At 45.7% G+C, this 17,273-nt stretch overlaps 1 protein-coding gene across 1 annotated transcript in view; it reads left to right on the top strand.

Moving 5' to 3' along the window:
* Window positions 1–17,273, top strand: part of STARD7 (StAR related lipid transfer domain containing 7) — a 193,604-nt gene that overhangs the window by 130,594 nt on the left and 45,737 nt on the right. The window contains exons 6-7 of the mRNA XM_069214420.1: window positions 6,989–7,071; window positions 8,341–8,440. Of these exons, the coding sequence (XP_069070521.1) occupies window positions 6,989–7,071; window positions 8,341–8,440 (183 nt within the window). The remainder of the gene's footprint in view (window positions 1–6,988; window positions 7,072–8,340; window positions 8,441–17,273) is intronic.

Consider the following 17,273-nt stretch of genomic DNA (forward strand, 5'->3'; position numbering starts at 1 on the left):
GCTTGCACACACATGTGACAGCACAAACTTTAACTAAATATAGACTCGCCCATTCTGAATTTCTCTAAGTGCTGGCGTAAGTTGAGACTCTGTGCACCCACTAAACGCCATCTACTCAAAAACTCAAGTTCTCTGCGTGGCACACACTACACAACCAGTGTGCTTCTTCATCAAATACCCCCACCCGGATCTGCCTGTCCCAAGTATAGTCCATGGCTTAAATTTAGGAATAAAATGTAAAGCAACCACACAGCGAATTTACAAAGCCAGTGACCTCGTTACAACAGTCAATCCTGTTGTTCCTTGTGCTCAAGCTCTGGGACACTGAAAAACTTCTCCGTCCAACATTAAATAGGCTGCCTACATAAACGAGACAAACTCCTGTAATGCTATCCGGCTGGCACCACGCAAAAGGCACCTGTTTGCAATAACACTATATGACAGACAACCAATGGGCAAACCGAAGACCCCGCGGGCGCCCCCAGGGAACATGGATTCCGGTGCATCACCCCCGTCCGCGGAGCCTTCTGTTACGTACCAGGCACTACAAAAGATGGTGACAACACTACAAACGCACACAACACAGTTTGAAAAGATATTGCAAGCTATCCTTTACACCAAAACCACCTTGGAAGCAAAAATGGTTCAGTAGTCGAGGATGTTAACTTGCTTCGCACAGACCAACAGGCTTTAGCTGAAAAGGTTTCAGGTCTGGAAAAAGACACAAAACTCCTCTCACCATCGATAATGGAACTCCAATCACAGATGGGGGCTGTATCGGCTGAGGTGGAAGCATTAAAGCGTAGAGCCGAAGATGCTGAAGGCAGGTCACACCGCAACAACCTCCGCTTTGTGGGATTTCCCAAACGTGCCAAATGCCCTAGCGCAGAACTGTTTATTGAACAGTGGCTAACGGAAACAATACTAAAAAATATCCCAAAGTTTTTCTCTATAGAGCGTGCCCATAGGGTTCCTGGAAGGCCCTCAACTCCTGGCGCTCAGCCCGCCCTCTAATAGCAAGACTCCTTAATTATCGCGATAGAGACCTTATTTTGCAATTGTTCCGTAAAGCAGGCCCAATACGCTTCGAAAGTGCAGAAATCTCGGCCTACCCAGCCTAACTCATTTTTCCGGGTCAAAGAGCGACTACTTGACCACAACATCAAATACGCTCTGCTGTTCCCTGCCAAACTCCGAATACAAGATGACACCCACACTCTTTTTTTTACTACTCCGGAGGATGCATGGACTTGGCTGCACACTAAAGGCCTCGCTGTCCCGGTAAACACAAGAAACCCTACGGACAAACTGTCTCCCCCGAAGGATAAATGCAAGCCCCGCAGAAAGCAGGACACCAAACCTACTCCTGAGCAGTCTCGAGAGGAGCGAACTCTACTATTACAGACTACATCTCGCTTTGCCAATGCATCTCCAACATCCTTGTCTGCTCAATCTGAAGTAGATCCTGATCTAGAGGTAAACTCTGATTCCGTGGACTCCGCCCGGTGACCCAATCTTACGCCACGGACGGCAGACGACATTTGTTAGTTACCCTAGATTTAAACGCTACTGTACAGCGGACCTTGCCCCTCCTACAGACTTATCGTCAATCCCAGCCACATCATCTTGGTCACTGGTGCCCCTGGACAGTAGCACCATTACCAAGAGCACAATGGGCCGGGAATCCCGTTGATTCGGACCCATCAAATTGAAGCACCCCCGCTCCATACAGACCGTTACACCAGGTTGGCAAGTACTGAAATACCACCGCTTGCCACAACCACAGTTATTGTTATAAATAGTTAATGTTTTTGTTTTCACTAAATGGGTTTCATCCCTGTTGCACAAATTAGTCTGTGATAATAGAAGTATGTGTCACTACTGTGTTATTAATAAGTATATGCTAGGTAACTCCAATGCAAAATGGCTGGGTGTAGTAGGCACGAAATACATTATTAGCACGCGTAGGGCCAGGTCCACAAACTTACTGTGCGCTCGAACAAACCTACAAACATCTCATGGCCTCCCAAAATCAACAGTACACCTCACGATATAAAATACTTACGTGGAACACAAGAGGCATGGCATCCTTGCGCAAACGGCAACGGATCTAAAGCATACCTTAAGAGACACCAAATACATTTTGCTATGTTGCAGGAGACTCATTTGGCTAAGCCCTCGCTGGAGAGCACAAGAGCAAAATGGAAGGGACAATTATATGGCACTACCTTCTCAACATATGCCCGCGGGGTGGCGATCTGGAGAGCCCCAGGGGTCCCATATGTTATGTCTCGCACACAATGCGATCCAAATGGGCAGTATGTGATCCTAGAAGGTACCCTAGATGGCAGCCTCATAGCATTAGTAGCACTACATACTCCCAACGCAAATCAACATGAATTTCTATGGCCACTCAATAATAGTAAGCTTAGCAACCTGGCCATAGACACCATATGGGGTGGTGATTTTAATTGTGTTTTAGATACTCAGAAGGACCGTTCATTTCCCCCACTGGTCAGTACTCCAGCTAGACGAGCTTCACTCGACCTAGCAGACTGGGCCTCAAATAATGGTCTAAAAGAAATCTGGAGAACCGGACACCCCCACACTCCGCGAATACTCTTATTATTCACCAGTGTAACAAACTACACACCAGAATAGACATGGTATTTGCATCAACTCACATAAATCCAAAAATAACTACATCTGGATATCCGGCTCGCACCATATCAGACCACAACCCGTTATGTGTTAACTTGCTGTGGGGCCGCACACACACTCGCATCCCAACATGGCGCCTGCAGCCAGATGCCCTCAAAGATCCTCCTTTTCACGCTGAGCTAGCCAAGTGTTTGTCTGACTATTTGTCCTTAAATAAAAACACATTATTACGCGCCACTGAATGGGACGCCCACAAAGTTGTGATCCGGGGTCACTGTCTAGCAGCCTCCGTGGGGGTCAAAAGAACACTTATTAAGGAGCTACAAGTGCTGGAGTCCAAATTACGAAAGGCAGAGATCGAGGTCTCTACAAGCGGATCCTCACTAGAAACACTGAACTCGCTCAAGGCTAATCAGAGAGGCTGACATTAGACTAAGCAAACACAACTACAGACATTTTAAAGCGCGGCAACACGCGGAGGGAGACAGGTCGGGCAAACTGTTAGCATGGCTGGTCCGTCAGCCATCGCAATCCTCGCCCATAGGTGCGATTAGACTGCACTCAGGACCTGTGGCTAATACTCAGGCTGAAATTAATGAGGCCTTTCACATGTACTATCGCTCCTTATATCAACCCTCCATCCCCCCAACTGAACAACATTTGACTGAACTTTTGGCGCTGATTCCTCAAAACCTAAACATTACTGACAACGCAGATACACTAGATGGCCCCATCACTATTGAGGAACTACGCTTCGCTCTTTCTCAAATGGCACGTGGCAAAACCCCTGGTTCAGACGGACTGCCAGTGGAATACTATAACTCACAAGCCACTCATCTCCTGCAACCTCTACTCAAGGTGTTTAACGAAACACGCAATAGGAAACAGTTGCCGGACTCCATGCGCGAAGCACTGATAGTGGTGCTACCAAAACCAGGCCGCGACCCACTGGACGTTAGATCTTACAGACCACTTTCCCTTCTAAATTCTGACTGCAAACTTCTAGGGAAAACCCTAGCAAACAGACTACTCCCTAATTTTCCAAGCCTAATTCACCCTGATCAATCGGGATTCATCCCAGGGAGAAATACCTTTTAAATATATAAGGCGATTAATCTGCATAATGCATAGCGTCACAGAGGCAGAAACAGTTGCTATATCCCTAGATATAGAAAAAGCATTTGATACGCTTGGCTGGAACTATCTTTTCCGTACTCTTAGCGAGTTTGGCTTTCAGAACGGCTTCATTAGCTGGATCACAACACTATATTCCAAACCCACAGCCCGAGTCAAAACGGGTCGTTATTTCGGAGGCATTCCCCATCGGCAGAGGCACTAGGCAAGGTTGACCGCTCTCTCCCTTATTATTTGCAATAGCTATGGAACCACTGGCAATTAAGCTCCGTAGCTATGCTCATATATGGGGCATCCCAGAATTTAATACATATCATATTGTATCCCTATACGCAGATGATACCCTGATATACCTGCGCAATCATACTGCTTCCATAACAGGGGTAATGCAAATTCTGGATAATTTCGCTCTCGCCTCTGGCTTACAACTCAACTGGACTAAATCATGTATTTTTCTTCTTACATGTATACCCAATGAGCAGCACATGACACTACCCCAACACCAATTGCCATGGTCACACCATGGGCTCACTGTCATTTTGGAGCTCGCTCCCTTTATCCCCTATGGGCCGAACGGCCATAGCCAAAATGTTAATCCTACCGAGATTTTATATTACTTTACTGCGCTCCCGATATCTTTGCCATGTTCTTTCATAAACTACATTCTCTACTGACTGATTTACTCTCGGGCAAGGACAGACGCAGGGTAGCAATAGCCATCACACAAGATCCACAAGAGGAAGGCTAGGCATGCCGAATTGTGAATTCTATTATGCAGCAGACCAGCTTCAATGGGTAACAATGTGGCTTAGTGAGCCGCCCACCCCAGAGTGCGCAGCAATAAACACATACATGGCACCACAAACGATACTAAAATCATTGCTAGCTGGACCCCCCTGCCCACTAAATAAATCTCCCCTGTTGGATACAGCCAGACTCTGCTGGCGGAGATATGTCCAGGGCAGAACACCAACCCCCCCTTATTCCCCTTCACTGCCACTGTCTCAAGTGCCGGGTATTCAAGCTCTCTCATCTTACCATGATATACGTGTTACTAAAACACTGAACATGGGGGACCTTTACTCGGGCTCAAAAGCGAGTTCCTTTACAGAATTGGTATCCGTTGAAATTATGCAACCTGGGGCCTTCTTGACATACAGTGCCATCACCAAACTCCTACACAACCTTTGGGGACGCAATTACTATGAACCCAGCGAATCTCCTTTACTTAGCACAGTACTCACTATGGGCAATGCAAAAGGCACTATCACTAAACTATATAAAATACTTCTAGCAGGTGCCTGCACTGACTTAGCTCAGGTTAAACTCCGCTGGGACTCCGTCCATACTACACCAATCACCCAGAAAACTTGGGAAGCAGCCTTCGCCATGATCAAGTCAGTTTCCCGCAACACCAGACTGAGATACACCCAATTTAACTACATTCATCAGTCATATCTGTCCCCAGCCCGTATCCATAAAATATACCCAAATTCTAAACCAGAGTGCCCTAGATGTGTCACTCCTGCAGCTAATTTCTATCACTTGGTCTGGGACTGCCACCCAGTAAATACCAGCTGGTGTCATATCACGGAAACTACAGCAGACATTGTTGCTCACGCGCTTGCACCCACTCCGGAATCATGCTTGCTGGGTATACGGCATCGTGTTAAGGGAGACAAACACCTCCGCAAGTTTATAGACCTCGCATTCGTGGTATACAAGCGTTTGATTGCCACACATTGGAAGGCCCCAAATGCCCCTCCTTACTCTGCCTGGCTTAGCGACCTATACAGTCGCACACTAGCAGAGGCTCACACATTAAGACAACTGCAATAGAAGGGTCAGATACAAGAGGGTGCTGAAATTTGGGATCACTTTGTAGAAAGAATAGAAACCAGAGACAACATGTACCCTCCCTGAGACGTCAGACACCTGATAGTGGATTCCCTGTTCAATACCCATAACACTTGATCCCTCATACCTTTCCTATTATTTCAGCATGACATCACCATACCCAATTGAAACATAAAATTAAGCGACCAGTGGAGCTCTATCCTGGTGAGACTCTAGGTAAGAAGATCGGGTACTACTAACCCGTTAGCCCTGTCCTGACCCTACTACTAATTACATTATACACACACAAAGTAAAGGTACCTCTCTTGCCTCTACAGCCTAATATTACCTCTATTATTTATGACGCCACTATATATACTTAAGCATAATAATTGATATGACTATTGTTAAAAGTTGCACAATTTTAAGTTGCATGCCAGTATGCTAAATTGAAACCGTATTGGACAAAATCTACAAATACGTGTAAATGTACATGAGAAGGGAAGATGTCTATTCTCTTTCTTAAATAAGTGGAATGTACTGCTGTTTTTGTATCATGTTTAATAAACAGATTTTTTTTATTAAAAAAGCGTTGCCCTGTGTGCGCAGATTTTCTCTTAAATTACCATAAAACAAATTACATACCTCCGCAGAACATTAGAACAGTAGGCAGGATGTACCTTAGGCTGTAGCAAAGATAGTCTTTCAGGAGGTTGGGGGGGGCACCTTTCTTGATGGTGATAAGATTTGAATTGAGGGTACCACAGAATTCCACATCGTTCTGCAAAATTCAGCACCGCACCACACCACATAATTCCACTCCACTACATGCCATTATACAGCACACAATACAACTCCACATAATTACACTCCAGAACACACAATCCTACTCCATATTCTTCCACTACTTTCACTACCACATCATGCCACATAATCCCACTACTCATAACTCAACTCAGAACCACACAGCTTCACACCACAACAAACAATTCCACTCCAACCCACATCATTCCAGTCCAACCAATATAATTCCACTCCACACCACATACATACACCACACGCCAAAACACATAGCTAATAGACATTAACAAAGCCTATAGCTTTTGAATTGCTGCGACCTATTTGCTTTGTCAGTGCTTGTTGCCTTTTATTGTTAGATGTTTCTTGAGTTCCTTTGTGTTCTTGTGTGTGGTTTATCGGAAATCCCTTTTGTATGTACTTTACATGGTGTTGATTTCTGAAGACAGGGGCCTTGATGGTGTTCGGTCTCTCAGTGCATCAACTTCTTATCTTAGGTCTGCCACTGTAGGTACAGTGAGTTTCTCTGGGCTTAATAATTTTTTGTTTCTTATTTCAGTATCCCATGTACTCTCGAGACTATGTCTACATACGGCGCTATCATGTGGACCATGAAAACAATTTAATGATACTAGTGTCCCGGTGAGTATTCAACATAAATTGAAGCAGGTAATTTTCTTGTGACAAGACTAAAATACTAATAAGTTAAGAGGGCTACATTTCTTTGGTGCGCGATTGCCATTAGCTGCCAATTACATATTCACAGATATACCACAGGCTATGGACGGTGCTGGCTGTGACTGAACTGTGCAGCATACGTGCAACATGAATCAATTTGTTTTTAGAAGATGGGTGTGTAAATAGATGTAAAAAATAGAAAATATTGGAAAAAAGGCTGACATAAGGGGCAACAAGTGAAATAGGACAGAAGCTTAGACGTTTCAGAGCACTTTTAGATGTTAATAACCAAACATTTATGCAAAATGTGTAAGAAGTGGCAGCTAGTGAAAGAGAAAAAATAAATGTGTATGACAGACAACAAATTCATTGTGAATGTCTTGTAATATCTTGCTGAAATCTACTGGTGCCGTCTCTAGGGCCGCCATCTTATTACTTCCTTGTTAACACGTATCTGATAGGATTCCTATGTAACACCTTGCTGCTGTGTTTGGCTCTCTGGTTCAATGTCCTTAGTCAGCTGAGTAAATACAGACTCAGATGTGGATAATGAGCCTGATCCAGGTCAAATATCACAACCAAAGTAATCCCTTTCACTGGCTTACTAGCATGTAGTAAGAATGTAACATCGGCAGAGGCAACTCTTAAGAACTCAACTAACCATTAACTGTTTCAGCAGGGACCATATTCAGAGAAAGGTGGTGTGTTATTGCACTTATAATAAATGGTTTATGATGAGGAATGAACTAGCATTTTTTCCAACCTCAATAAGGGCGTTTCTGAGGTTTGTTGAAGCAAGGTGAATAGAGGGAACAAATTGTCTAACCTCCACTTCCCCGCTATTCCACTCGCCGTTACCACCCACTCAAGTAGGCCAGGAGGTACTGAGGTACTCATGCATGGTTTGGAAGCTCACCTTGAATAGAGATTCAGTGCATGTGAAGGGTCCAGCTTAAAGGATATTCTTTCAGATCAGAAGCTATGCTTGTTATTGCATGTGAGACTGCATTGGAGATTTTAATTTGCACAGAAAGGTTTAAATTGGGAGCCTGATGGTGAGAATGACTTAAACAGAATGATCTCCGAGCTCCATTTAAACACTCCAGCTGTTGTTGCCCATTAGACTGGTTCTTTAATTTTGGGGTTTCTTTTACTTCTCAGATAGTATCTATTAAGGAACAAAACATTTGTAAGCACTGTTGTGTGTGTATGTTCTTTTTTCCCCCCTTTCAGAGCCGTGGAGCACCCGGACGTCCCAGAGAGTCCAAGCTTTGTACGTGTTCGAACGTACCAGTCGCAGATGGTGATCCGGCCTCACAGCTCTTTTGACGAGGTCAGTTTACAGATATTTTGTGTTTTTCAACAACCCCCCCAAAAATTGACCAGTACTCTTGATCTACGTACACTTAGAAGTGTTTTGGTGTAGTTATTTCAAGTGTAGTTTTTGCTGTGTGGGATAAACACTAGCACTAAATAGAAAACCAAGAAAAGGATAGGCACTAAACCGCATATATCACACTGTGTTAGGCCTTCTCTCCCCTCACAGCATCAACTCTTTGCAACTGGCTGAAAGGTATTTGCCAGTCGTTGTTTGAACTTCAAACCATGCTTCCAGGTTGGCCTACAACTCACTATATTGCTACGTTCAACAATAGTCTATTGGTTGTATTATAAAGGGAAATACACAGCTCAAGTTGCACAACAGTACAACTCTCACTTCACCAGACAGAAATAGTGGGTAGCTTAGCCCCTTTCCTCCTTTGGGCAGTTGTCAATCCGACAGCTGATAGTTGTTGGGAAATGAGGTTGCCAATTACAGAATTAAATGGGTAAAGGGTGCCATTGTTTGCCACACTCAATAATACAATCGGGAGATGGCAGAGGCATGGGTGGGAGGTGGGATTGGGTTGAGGGTGTCCAAATTCAGATGAACTCCTTTTGTGTAATACATCTCTGTCAGCGCTTCTTCCAAAATGTGTTGAATCCCGTTGGCAGGCCCACCACCTGTTGTTGTGCTTTTTTTTCTTTTTTTTAAGATACCTGGACAGGGCATCCTATCACCCTATCCAACATTCATCAATTGGCCCATATGCACAGGGACAATGACAGTCCGGTACCAAAGTAGCAACACCTTGTATGCTCTCTTTAATTTGTGTTCACATGGATACATGGATGCATGGCTGCACTTTGCCAAACCGTAACCCATTGGCCTTCAGTTATGATTAGGTTCAAATTTGGTGTTCACTTTGATATATAATGTGTAGAATTGTGGAAGTCTGGACTGCTTCAAGTGTGTGTGTGTGTATATATATATGGGTGTGTGTGTATATAATATTATTTATATATCTACGCATTGTATGGTGGTGGAAATTCAAGTAAATATGGACAATCCTAAGATGCCTCTAGAGTTCTAGTACACATATAGCCTACGCGATTCGGCCGGAAACCTTCAACTGGGCTATATATATCATTGATTGATTTTTATATATATATATATATATATATATATATATATCATTGATATACATATATGTTCGATGGCATGTGTAGCTGCAGATACACATGCTGTGCATATCCCGCCATCTAGTGTTGGGCTCGGAGTGTTCCAAGTTGTTTTTCTTCGAAGAAGTCTTTTCGAGTCACGAGATCGAGGGACTCCTCCCCTTTCGGCTCCATTGCGCATGGGCGTCGACTCCATCTTAGATTGTTTTCTTTCCGCCATCGGGTTCGGACGTGTTCCTCTTCGCTCCGTGTTTCGGAAACTTAGTTGGATATCGGAAAATTCGACGGTATTGTTTGCGTTCAGTATCGGGTTAGTTAACACAGATCGACACTGAATCAAGAAGAAGCGCCGGTGGCCCTTCGGGGCTTCGATTCACTGGCGGGGCCTGGTCGGCCTGACCACGTGCGTCTTCAAGGCTAATGGAACGGGCCCCATTCCGCTTCTGCCCCAAATGCCACAACTAGTATCCTTACACAGATCAACATTTGGTCTGTGTAGGAAAGTACCATCTTGCCTGGCATGTTACCCCCATATTTCACTGTATATATGTTGTTTTAGTTGTATGTTTCACTGGGACCCTGCCAGCGAGGGCCCCAGTGCTCATAAGTGTGCCCTGTATGTGTTCCCTGTGTGATGACTAACTGTCTCACTGAGGCTCTGCTAACCAGAACCTCAGTGGTTATGCTCTCTCTTTGCTTTCCAAATTGTCACTAACATTCACATTGGCATACTGGAACACCCTTATAATTCCCTAGTATATGGTACTGAGGTACCCAGGGTATTGGGGTTCCAGGAGATCCCTATGGGCTGCAGCATTTCTTTTGCCACCCATAGGGAGCTCTGACAATTCTTACACAGGCCTGCCACTGCAGCCTGAGTGAAATAACGTCCACGTTATTTCACAGCCATTTACCACTGCACTTAAGTAACTTATAAGTCACTTATATGTCTAACCTTTACCTAGTAAAGGTTGGGTGGCAAGTTACTTAGCGTGTGGTCACCCAGGCACTAGCCAAGGTGCCCCCACATCGTTCAGGGCAAATTCCCCCGACTTTGTGAGTGTGGGGACACCATTACACGCGTGCACTATATAGGTCACTACCTATGTATAGCGTCACAATGGTAACTCCGAACATGGCCATGTAACATGATCCCCCGAGTCTCTAGCACAGACCCGTGTACTGCCAAAAACTGCCTTTCCCGGGGTTTCACTGCAGCTGCTGCTGCTGCTGCCAACCCCTCAGACAGGTTTCTGCCTTCCTGGGGTCCAGCCAGACTTGGCCCAGGAAGGCAGAACAAATGACTTCCTCAGAGAGAGGGTGTTACACCCTCTCCCTTTGGAAAAAGGTGTCAGGGCTGGGGAGGAGTAGCCTCCCCCAGCCTCTGGAAATGCTTTGATGGGCACAGATGGTGCCCATCTCTGCATAAGCCAGTCTACACCGGTTCAGGGATCCCCCAGCCCTGCTCTGGCGCGGAACTGGACAAAGGAAAGGGGGAGTGACCACTCCCCTGACCTGCACCTCCCAGGGGAGGTGCCCAGAGCTCCTCCAGTGTGCTCCAGACCTCTGCCATCTTGGAAACAGAGGTGCTGCTGGCACACTGGACTGCTCTGAGTGGCCATTGCCAGCAGGTGACGTCAGAGACTCCTTCTGATAGGCTCTTACCTGTGTTGCTAGCCTATCCTCCTTCCTAGGTAGCCAAACCTCCTTTTCTGGCTATTTAGGGTCTCTGCTTTGGGGAATTCTTTAGATAACGAATGCAATAGCTCATCAGAGTTCCTCTGCATCTCTCTCTTCACCTTCTGCCAAGGAATCGACCGCTGACTGCTCTGGACGCCTGCAAAACCGCAACAAAGTAGCAAAGGCGACTACTGCAACCTTGTATCGCTGATCCGTCCGCCTTCTTGACTGTTTTCCTGGTGGTGCATGCTGTGGGGGTAGTCTGCCTCCTCTCAGCACTAGAAGCTCCGAAGAAATCTCCTGTGGGTCGACGGAATCTTCCCCCTGCAACCGCAGGCAACAAAAGACTGCATCACCGGTCCTCTGGGTCCCCTCTCAGCACGACAAGCGTGGTCCCTGGAACTCAGCAACTCTGTCCAAGTGACTCCCACAGTCCAGTGACTCTTCAGTCCAAGTTTGGTGGAGGTAAGTCCTTGCCTCCCCACACTAGACTGCATTGCTGGGTACCGCGTGATTTGCAGCTGCTCCGGCTCCTGTGCACTCTTCCAGCATTTCCTTTGTGCACAGCCAAGCTTGGGTCCCCGACACTCTAACCTGCAGTGCACAACCTCCTGAATTGTCCTCCGGCGTCGTGGGATCTTCTTTTGTGACTTCGGGTGAGCTCCGGTTCACTCCTCTTCGTAGTGCCTGTTCCGGCACTTCTCCGGGTGCTGCCCGCTTCTGTGAGGGCTCCTTGTCTTGCTGGGCGCCCTCTCTGTCTCCACACGCAATTGGCGACATCCTGGTCCCTCCTGGACCACAGCAGCATCCAAAAACCCTAACCGTGACCCTTGCTGCTAGCAAGGCTTGTTTGCGGTCTTTCTGTGTGGGAACACCTCTGCAAGCTTCTTCACGACGTAGGACATCCATCCTCCAAAGGGGAAGTTCCTAGTCCTCTTCGTTCTTGCTGAATCCACAGCTTCTACCATCCGGTGGCAGCTTTTTTGCATCCTCAGCTGGCATTTCCTGGGCATCTGCCCAATCTCGACTTTGTCGCGACACTTGGACTTGGTCCCCTTGTTCCACAGGTACTCTCGTCCGGAAATCCACCTTTGTTGCATTGCTGGTGTTGGTCTTCCTTGCAGAATTCCCCTATCACGACTTCTGTGCTCTCTGGGGAACTTAGGTTCACTTTACACCTACTTTTCAGGGTCTTGGGGTGGGCTATTTTTCTAACCCTCACTGTTTTCTTACAGTCCCAGCGACCCTCTACAAGCTCACATAGGTTTGGGGTCCATTCGTGGTTCGCATTCTACTTCTAAAGTATATGGTTTGTGTTGCCCCTATACCTATGTGCTCTCATTGCAATCTATTGTGACTGTACAATTCTTGCATTACTTCCTTTTGCCGTTACTGCATATTTTGGGTATTGTGTACATATAGCTTGTGTATATTTGCTATCCTCATACTGAGGGTACTCACTGAGATACTTTTGGCATATTGTCATAAAAATAAAGCACCTTTATTTTTAGTATATCTGTGTATTGTGTTTTCTTATGATATTGTGCATATGACACCAGTGGTATAGTGGGAGCTTTGCATGTCTCCTAGTTCAGCCTAAGCTGCTCTGCTAAGCTACCCTTTTCTATCAGCCTAAGCTGCTAGAACACCTCTTCTACACTAAGAAGGGATACGTGGACCTGGTGCAGAGTGTAAGTACCCCTTGGTACTCACTACAAACCAGACCAGCCTCCTACAGTCTGTAATTTGTGTTTGTCTCCCGAACACAAAGAGGATACCTGCGAGGCCTGTTGTGCGTTTCGGTCGAAGAAAACGCTAAGAGACCGGAGAGCACAAAGGCTTCAAATGGCGTCGGCGCCGTCAGGACACCACGACATCGAGGAAGAAGAAACTTTCTCCATCGCTGACTCGGACGAGGCCGAAACAGAGCAGACTCTGAAAACCGTGAGTAAAACAGCCGCAGCCAAAACTCATGTAAAAATCATGAAGGCCCAGGGGTCGCCACCGCCGGCAGGCCATGGCTTAACCCGTAAAGTCGGTGACCGTCCATCGGCACCGAAAAAGGGCACACATGTGTCGAAGTCATCCGACTCCGGTCGAGATACCGGCACAGAACATACTCAGCACCGGGACCCTAGTTCTGAGCAATCTCGACATCGAGATACTGGCACCGAGATGAGTTGGCACCGAGAGATCGGCACACCGAAACTCAAAAAAGTGGCGTCGGAGCCGAAAAAGACTGCGGAAAAGGTTTTGATACCGAAACATCCGGCTTCGGAGCCGAAAACAAGCTCCTACACCGAGGAACAAGGCCTTTCAGCACAAATGCAAGGCCATAAATTCGGCCAAGTGCTAGAAGCAGGGGAGCCAGATTATACACAGAGAAGGCTTCATATTCAAAAAGATGCAGGGACAATTAGAACTCTCCCTCCTATAAGGATGAAAAGGAAACTTGCTTTCTAAGATCAAGAACAACCACGGGCAAAGGTGGCAAAACAAGTAACTCTGCCACCATCACCACAACACTCACCGCAACCATCACCAATTGCAACCCCACCTATGATGCAGTCTCCAACGCGCACATGGATGAGCCAATATGACCCAGATGCATGGGATCTTTATGATGTGCCTGTATCAGATAATAGTCCTGACTGTTGCCCTGCAAGACCTTCACCACCTGAAGACAGTACTGCTTACACACAGGTGGTGTCCAGAGCAGCTGCTTTTCACAAAGTGACACTGCACGCTGAACTGATTGAAGATGACTTTTTATTTGATACTCTGTCATCAACACATAGTCCGTACCAGAGTCTACCAATGTTACCAGGAATGTTGAAACACGCAAAGCAAGTATTTCAAGAGCCTGTAAAAGGCAGGGCCATCACACCTAGGGTGGAGAAAAAGTACAAGCCTCCCCCTACAGACCCTGTATACATCACGCAGCAACTGACACCTGACTCAGTGGTAGTAGGCGCAGCACGTAAAAGGGCGAATTCACACACCTCTGGAGATGCACCACCACCCGACAAGGAAAGTCGAAAGTTCGATGCAGCGGGGAAAAGAGTTGCAGCACAAGCGTCCAATCAATGGCGCATTGCCAATTCACAGGCTTTGCTATCAAGATATGACAGGGCTCATTGGGATGAAATGCAAGACTTTATAGAACATCTGCCCAAAGATTTCCAAAAGAGTGCACAACAAGTGGTGGAAGAGGGCCAAAGTATCTCGAATAACCAGATACGATCGGCAATGGATGCAGCAGACACAGCTGCAAGGACTGCAAATACAGTGGTCACTATTAGGAGACACGCATGGCTATGCACCTCAGGATTCAAGCCCGAAATCCAACAGGCTGTGCTTAATATGCCTTTTAATGGACAGCAGTTATTTGGGCTGGAAGTGGACACAGCTATCGAGAGGCTGAAAAAGGACACAGATACGTCCAAGGCCATGGGCGCGCTCCACTCCCCACAGAGCAGAGGCACATTTAGAAAGACACAGTTTAGAGGGGGGTTTCGGGGCCAAACCACAGAATCCTCATCCTCACAAACCAGACCCAAATACCAGAGCCAGTATCAGAGAGGAGGTTTTCGGGGACAATACAGAGGTGGACAGTTCCCTAAAACGCAAGGAAGGTTCCAAAGTCCAAAAACCCCTCAAAATAAACAGTGACTTCAGTGTCACAAATCCCCAACACATAACAACAGTGGGGGGGAGACTAACAGATTTTTACCAAAACTGGGAAGAAATAACAACAGATTCGTGGGTCCTAGACATTATCCAACATGGTTATTGCATAGAATTCTTACAATTACCACCAGATGTGCCTCCAAGAACACACATGTCCAAACAACACATGGATCTATTACAGCTAGAGGTCCAAGCGTTGTTGCAAAAAGATGCAATAGAACTAGTACCCAATCATCAGAAAGGAAGAGGTGTTTACTCCCTGTACTTTCTCATACCCAAAAAGGACAAAACTCTAAGACCCATCTTAGATCCTAGAACACTAAATCTTTACATCAAATCAGATCACTTTCACATGGTGACACTTCAAGATGTAATCCCCTTGCTCAAACAACAAGACTACATGACCACATTAGATCTCAAGGATGCGTATTTCCATATACCCATACATCCTTCGCACAGAAAATACTTAAGGTTTGTAAGCCAAGGGGTACATTACCAATTCAAAATGTTGCCATTCGGGATAACAACAGCGCCAAGGGTCTTTACAAAATGCCTTGCTGTAGTGGCAGCCCATATCAGAAGACAGCACATACATGTATTCCCGTATCTGGACGATTGGTTAATCAAAACCAATACGCAAGAACGGTGTTCTCAACACACAAAATACGTCATAGAAACTCTTCACAAACTAGGGTTCTCACTGAACTACCAAAAATCACACTTACAGCCGTGTCCAATACAACAGTACTTGGGAGCAACAATCAACACAAAAAAAGGAATTGCTACTCCAAGTCCACAAAGGGTACAAGCATTTCAAAACGTAATACAGGGCATGCACCCAAACCAAAGGCTCCAAGTAAAATTAGTAATGAAACTACTAGGCATGATGTCCTCATGCATAGCCATTGTCCCAAACGCAAGATTACACATGCGGCCCTTACAACAGTGCCTAGCAACACAATGGTCACAAGCACAGGGTCAACTTCAAGATCTAGTGTTGATAGACCTCCAAACATACACCTCGCTTCAATGGTGGAATACTATAAATTTAAACCAAGGGCGGCCTTTCCAAGACCCAGTGCCTCAATATATGATCACAATAGATGCTTCCATGGTAGGGTGGGGAGCACACCTCAACCAACACAGCATCCAGGGACAATGGGACACTCAACAGAAACAACTTCATATAAATCAGTTAGAACTACTAGCAGTGTTTCTAGCGTTGAAAGCATTTCAACCACTGATAGCCCACAAACACATTCTGGTCAAAACAGACAACATGACAACAATGTATTATCTGAACAAACAGGGAGGGACGCACTCGACACAGTTGTGCCTGTTAGCACAAAGGATTTGGCATTGGGCGATTCACAACCACATTCGCCTAATAGCGCAATACATACCAGGAATTCAAAACCAGTTAGCCGACAATCTCAGTCGGGATCACCAACAGATCCACGAATGGGAAATTCATCCCCAGTTACTACAAACTTACTTCCAAAAGTGGGGAACACCGCAAATAGACCTATTCGCAACAAAACAAAACACAAAATGCCAAAACTTCGCATCCAGGTACCCACAGTCTCACTCCAAAGGCAATGCGTTATGGATGAGTTGGTCAGGGATATTTGCATACGCTTTTCCCCCTCTCCCACTCCTTCCGTATCTGGTAAACAAATTGAGTCAAAACAAACTCAAACTAATACTAATAGCGCCAACCTGGGCACAAGAACCTTGGTACACAACACTACTAGACCTGTCAGTAGTGCCTCATATCAAACTGCCAAACAGACCAGATCTGTTAACTCAACACAAACAACAGACCAGACACCCGAATCCAGCATCGCTCAAACTAGCAATTTGGCTCCTGAAATCTTAGAATTTGGTCATCTAGACCTTACACAAGAATGCATAGAGGTCATCAAACAGGCTAGGAAACCTACTACAAGACATTGCTAAGCAAATAAGTGGAAAAGATTTGTTTATTATTGTCATAATAATCAGATACAACCATTACACACATCTGCAAAAATCATTGTAAGCTACCTACTACACTTACAGAAGTCCAAGTTAGCTTTTTCATCCATTACAATACATCTCACAGCAATTTCGGTTTATCTGCAAATTACACATTCTACTTCATTATTCAGAATCCCAGTCATTAAAGCATTTATGGAGGGTCTGAAAAGGATTATTCCACCAAGAACACCACCAGTTCCTTCATGGAACCTCAATATCGTATTAACACGACTCATGTGTCCACCATTTGAACACATGCACTCTTGTGAGATACA

The sequence above is a fragment of the Pleurodeles waltl genome, chromosome 11 (genome assembly GCF_031143425.1).
Source record: "Pleurodeles waltl isolate 20211129_DDA chromosome 11, aPleWal1.hap1.20221129, whole genome shotgun sequence".
NCBI lineage: Eukaryota > Metazoa > Chordata > Amphibia > Caudata > Salamandridae > Pleurodeles > Pleurodeles waltl.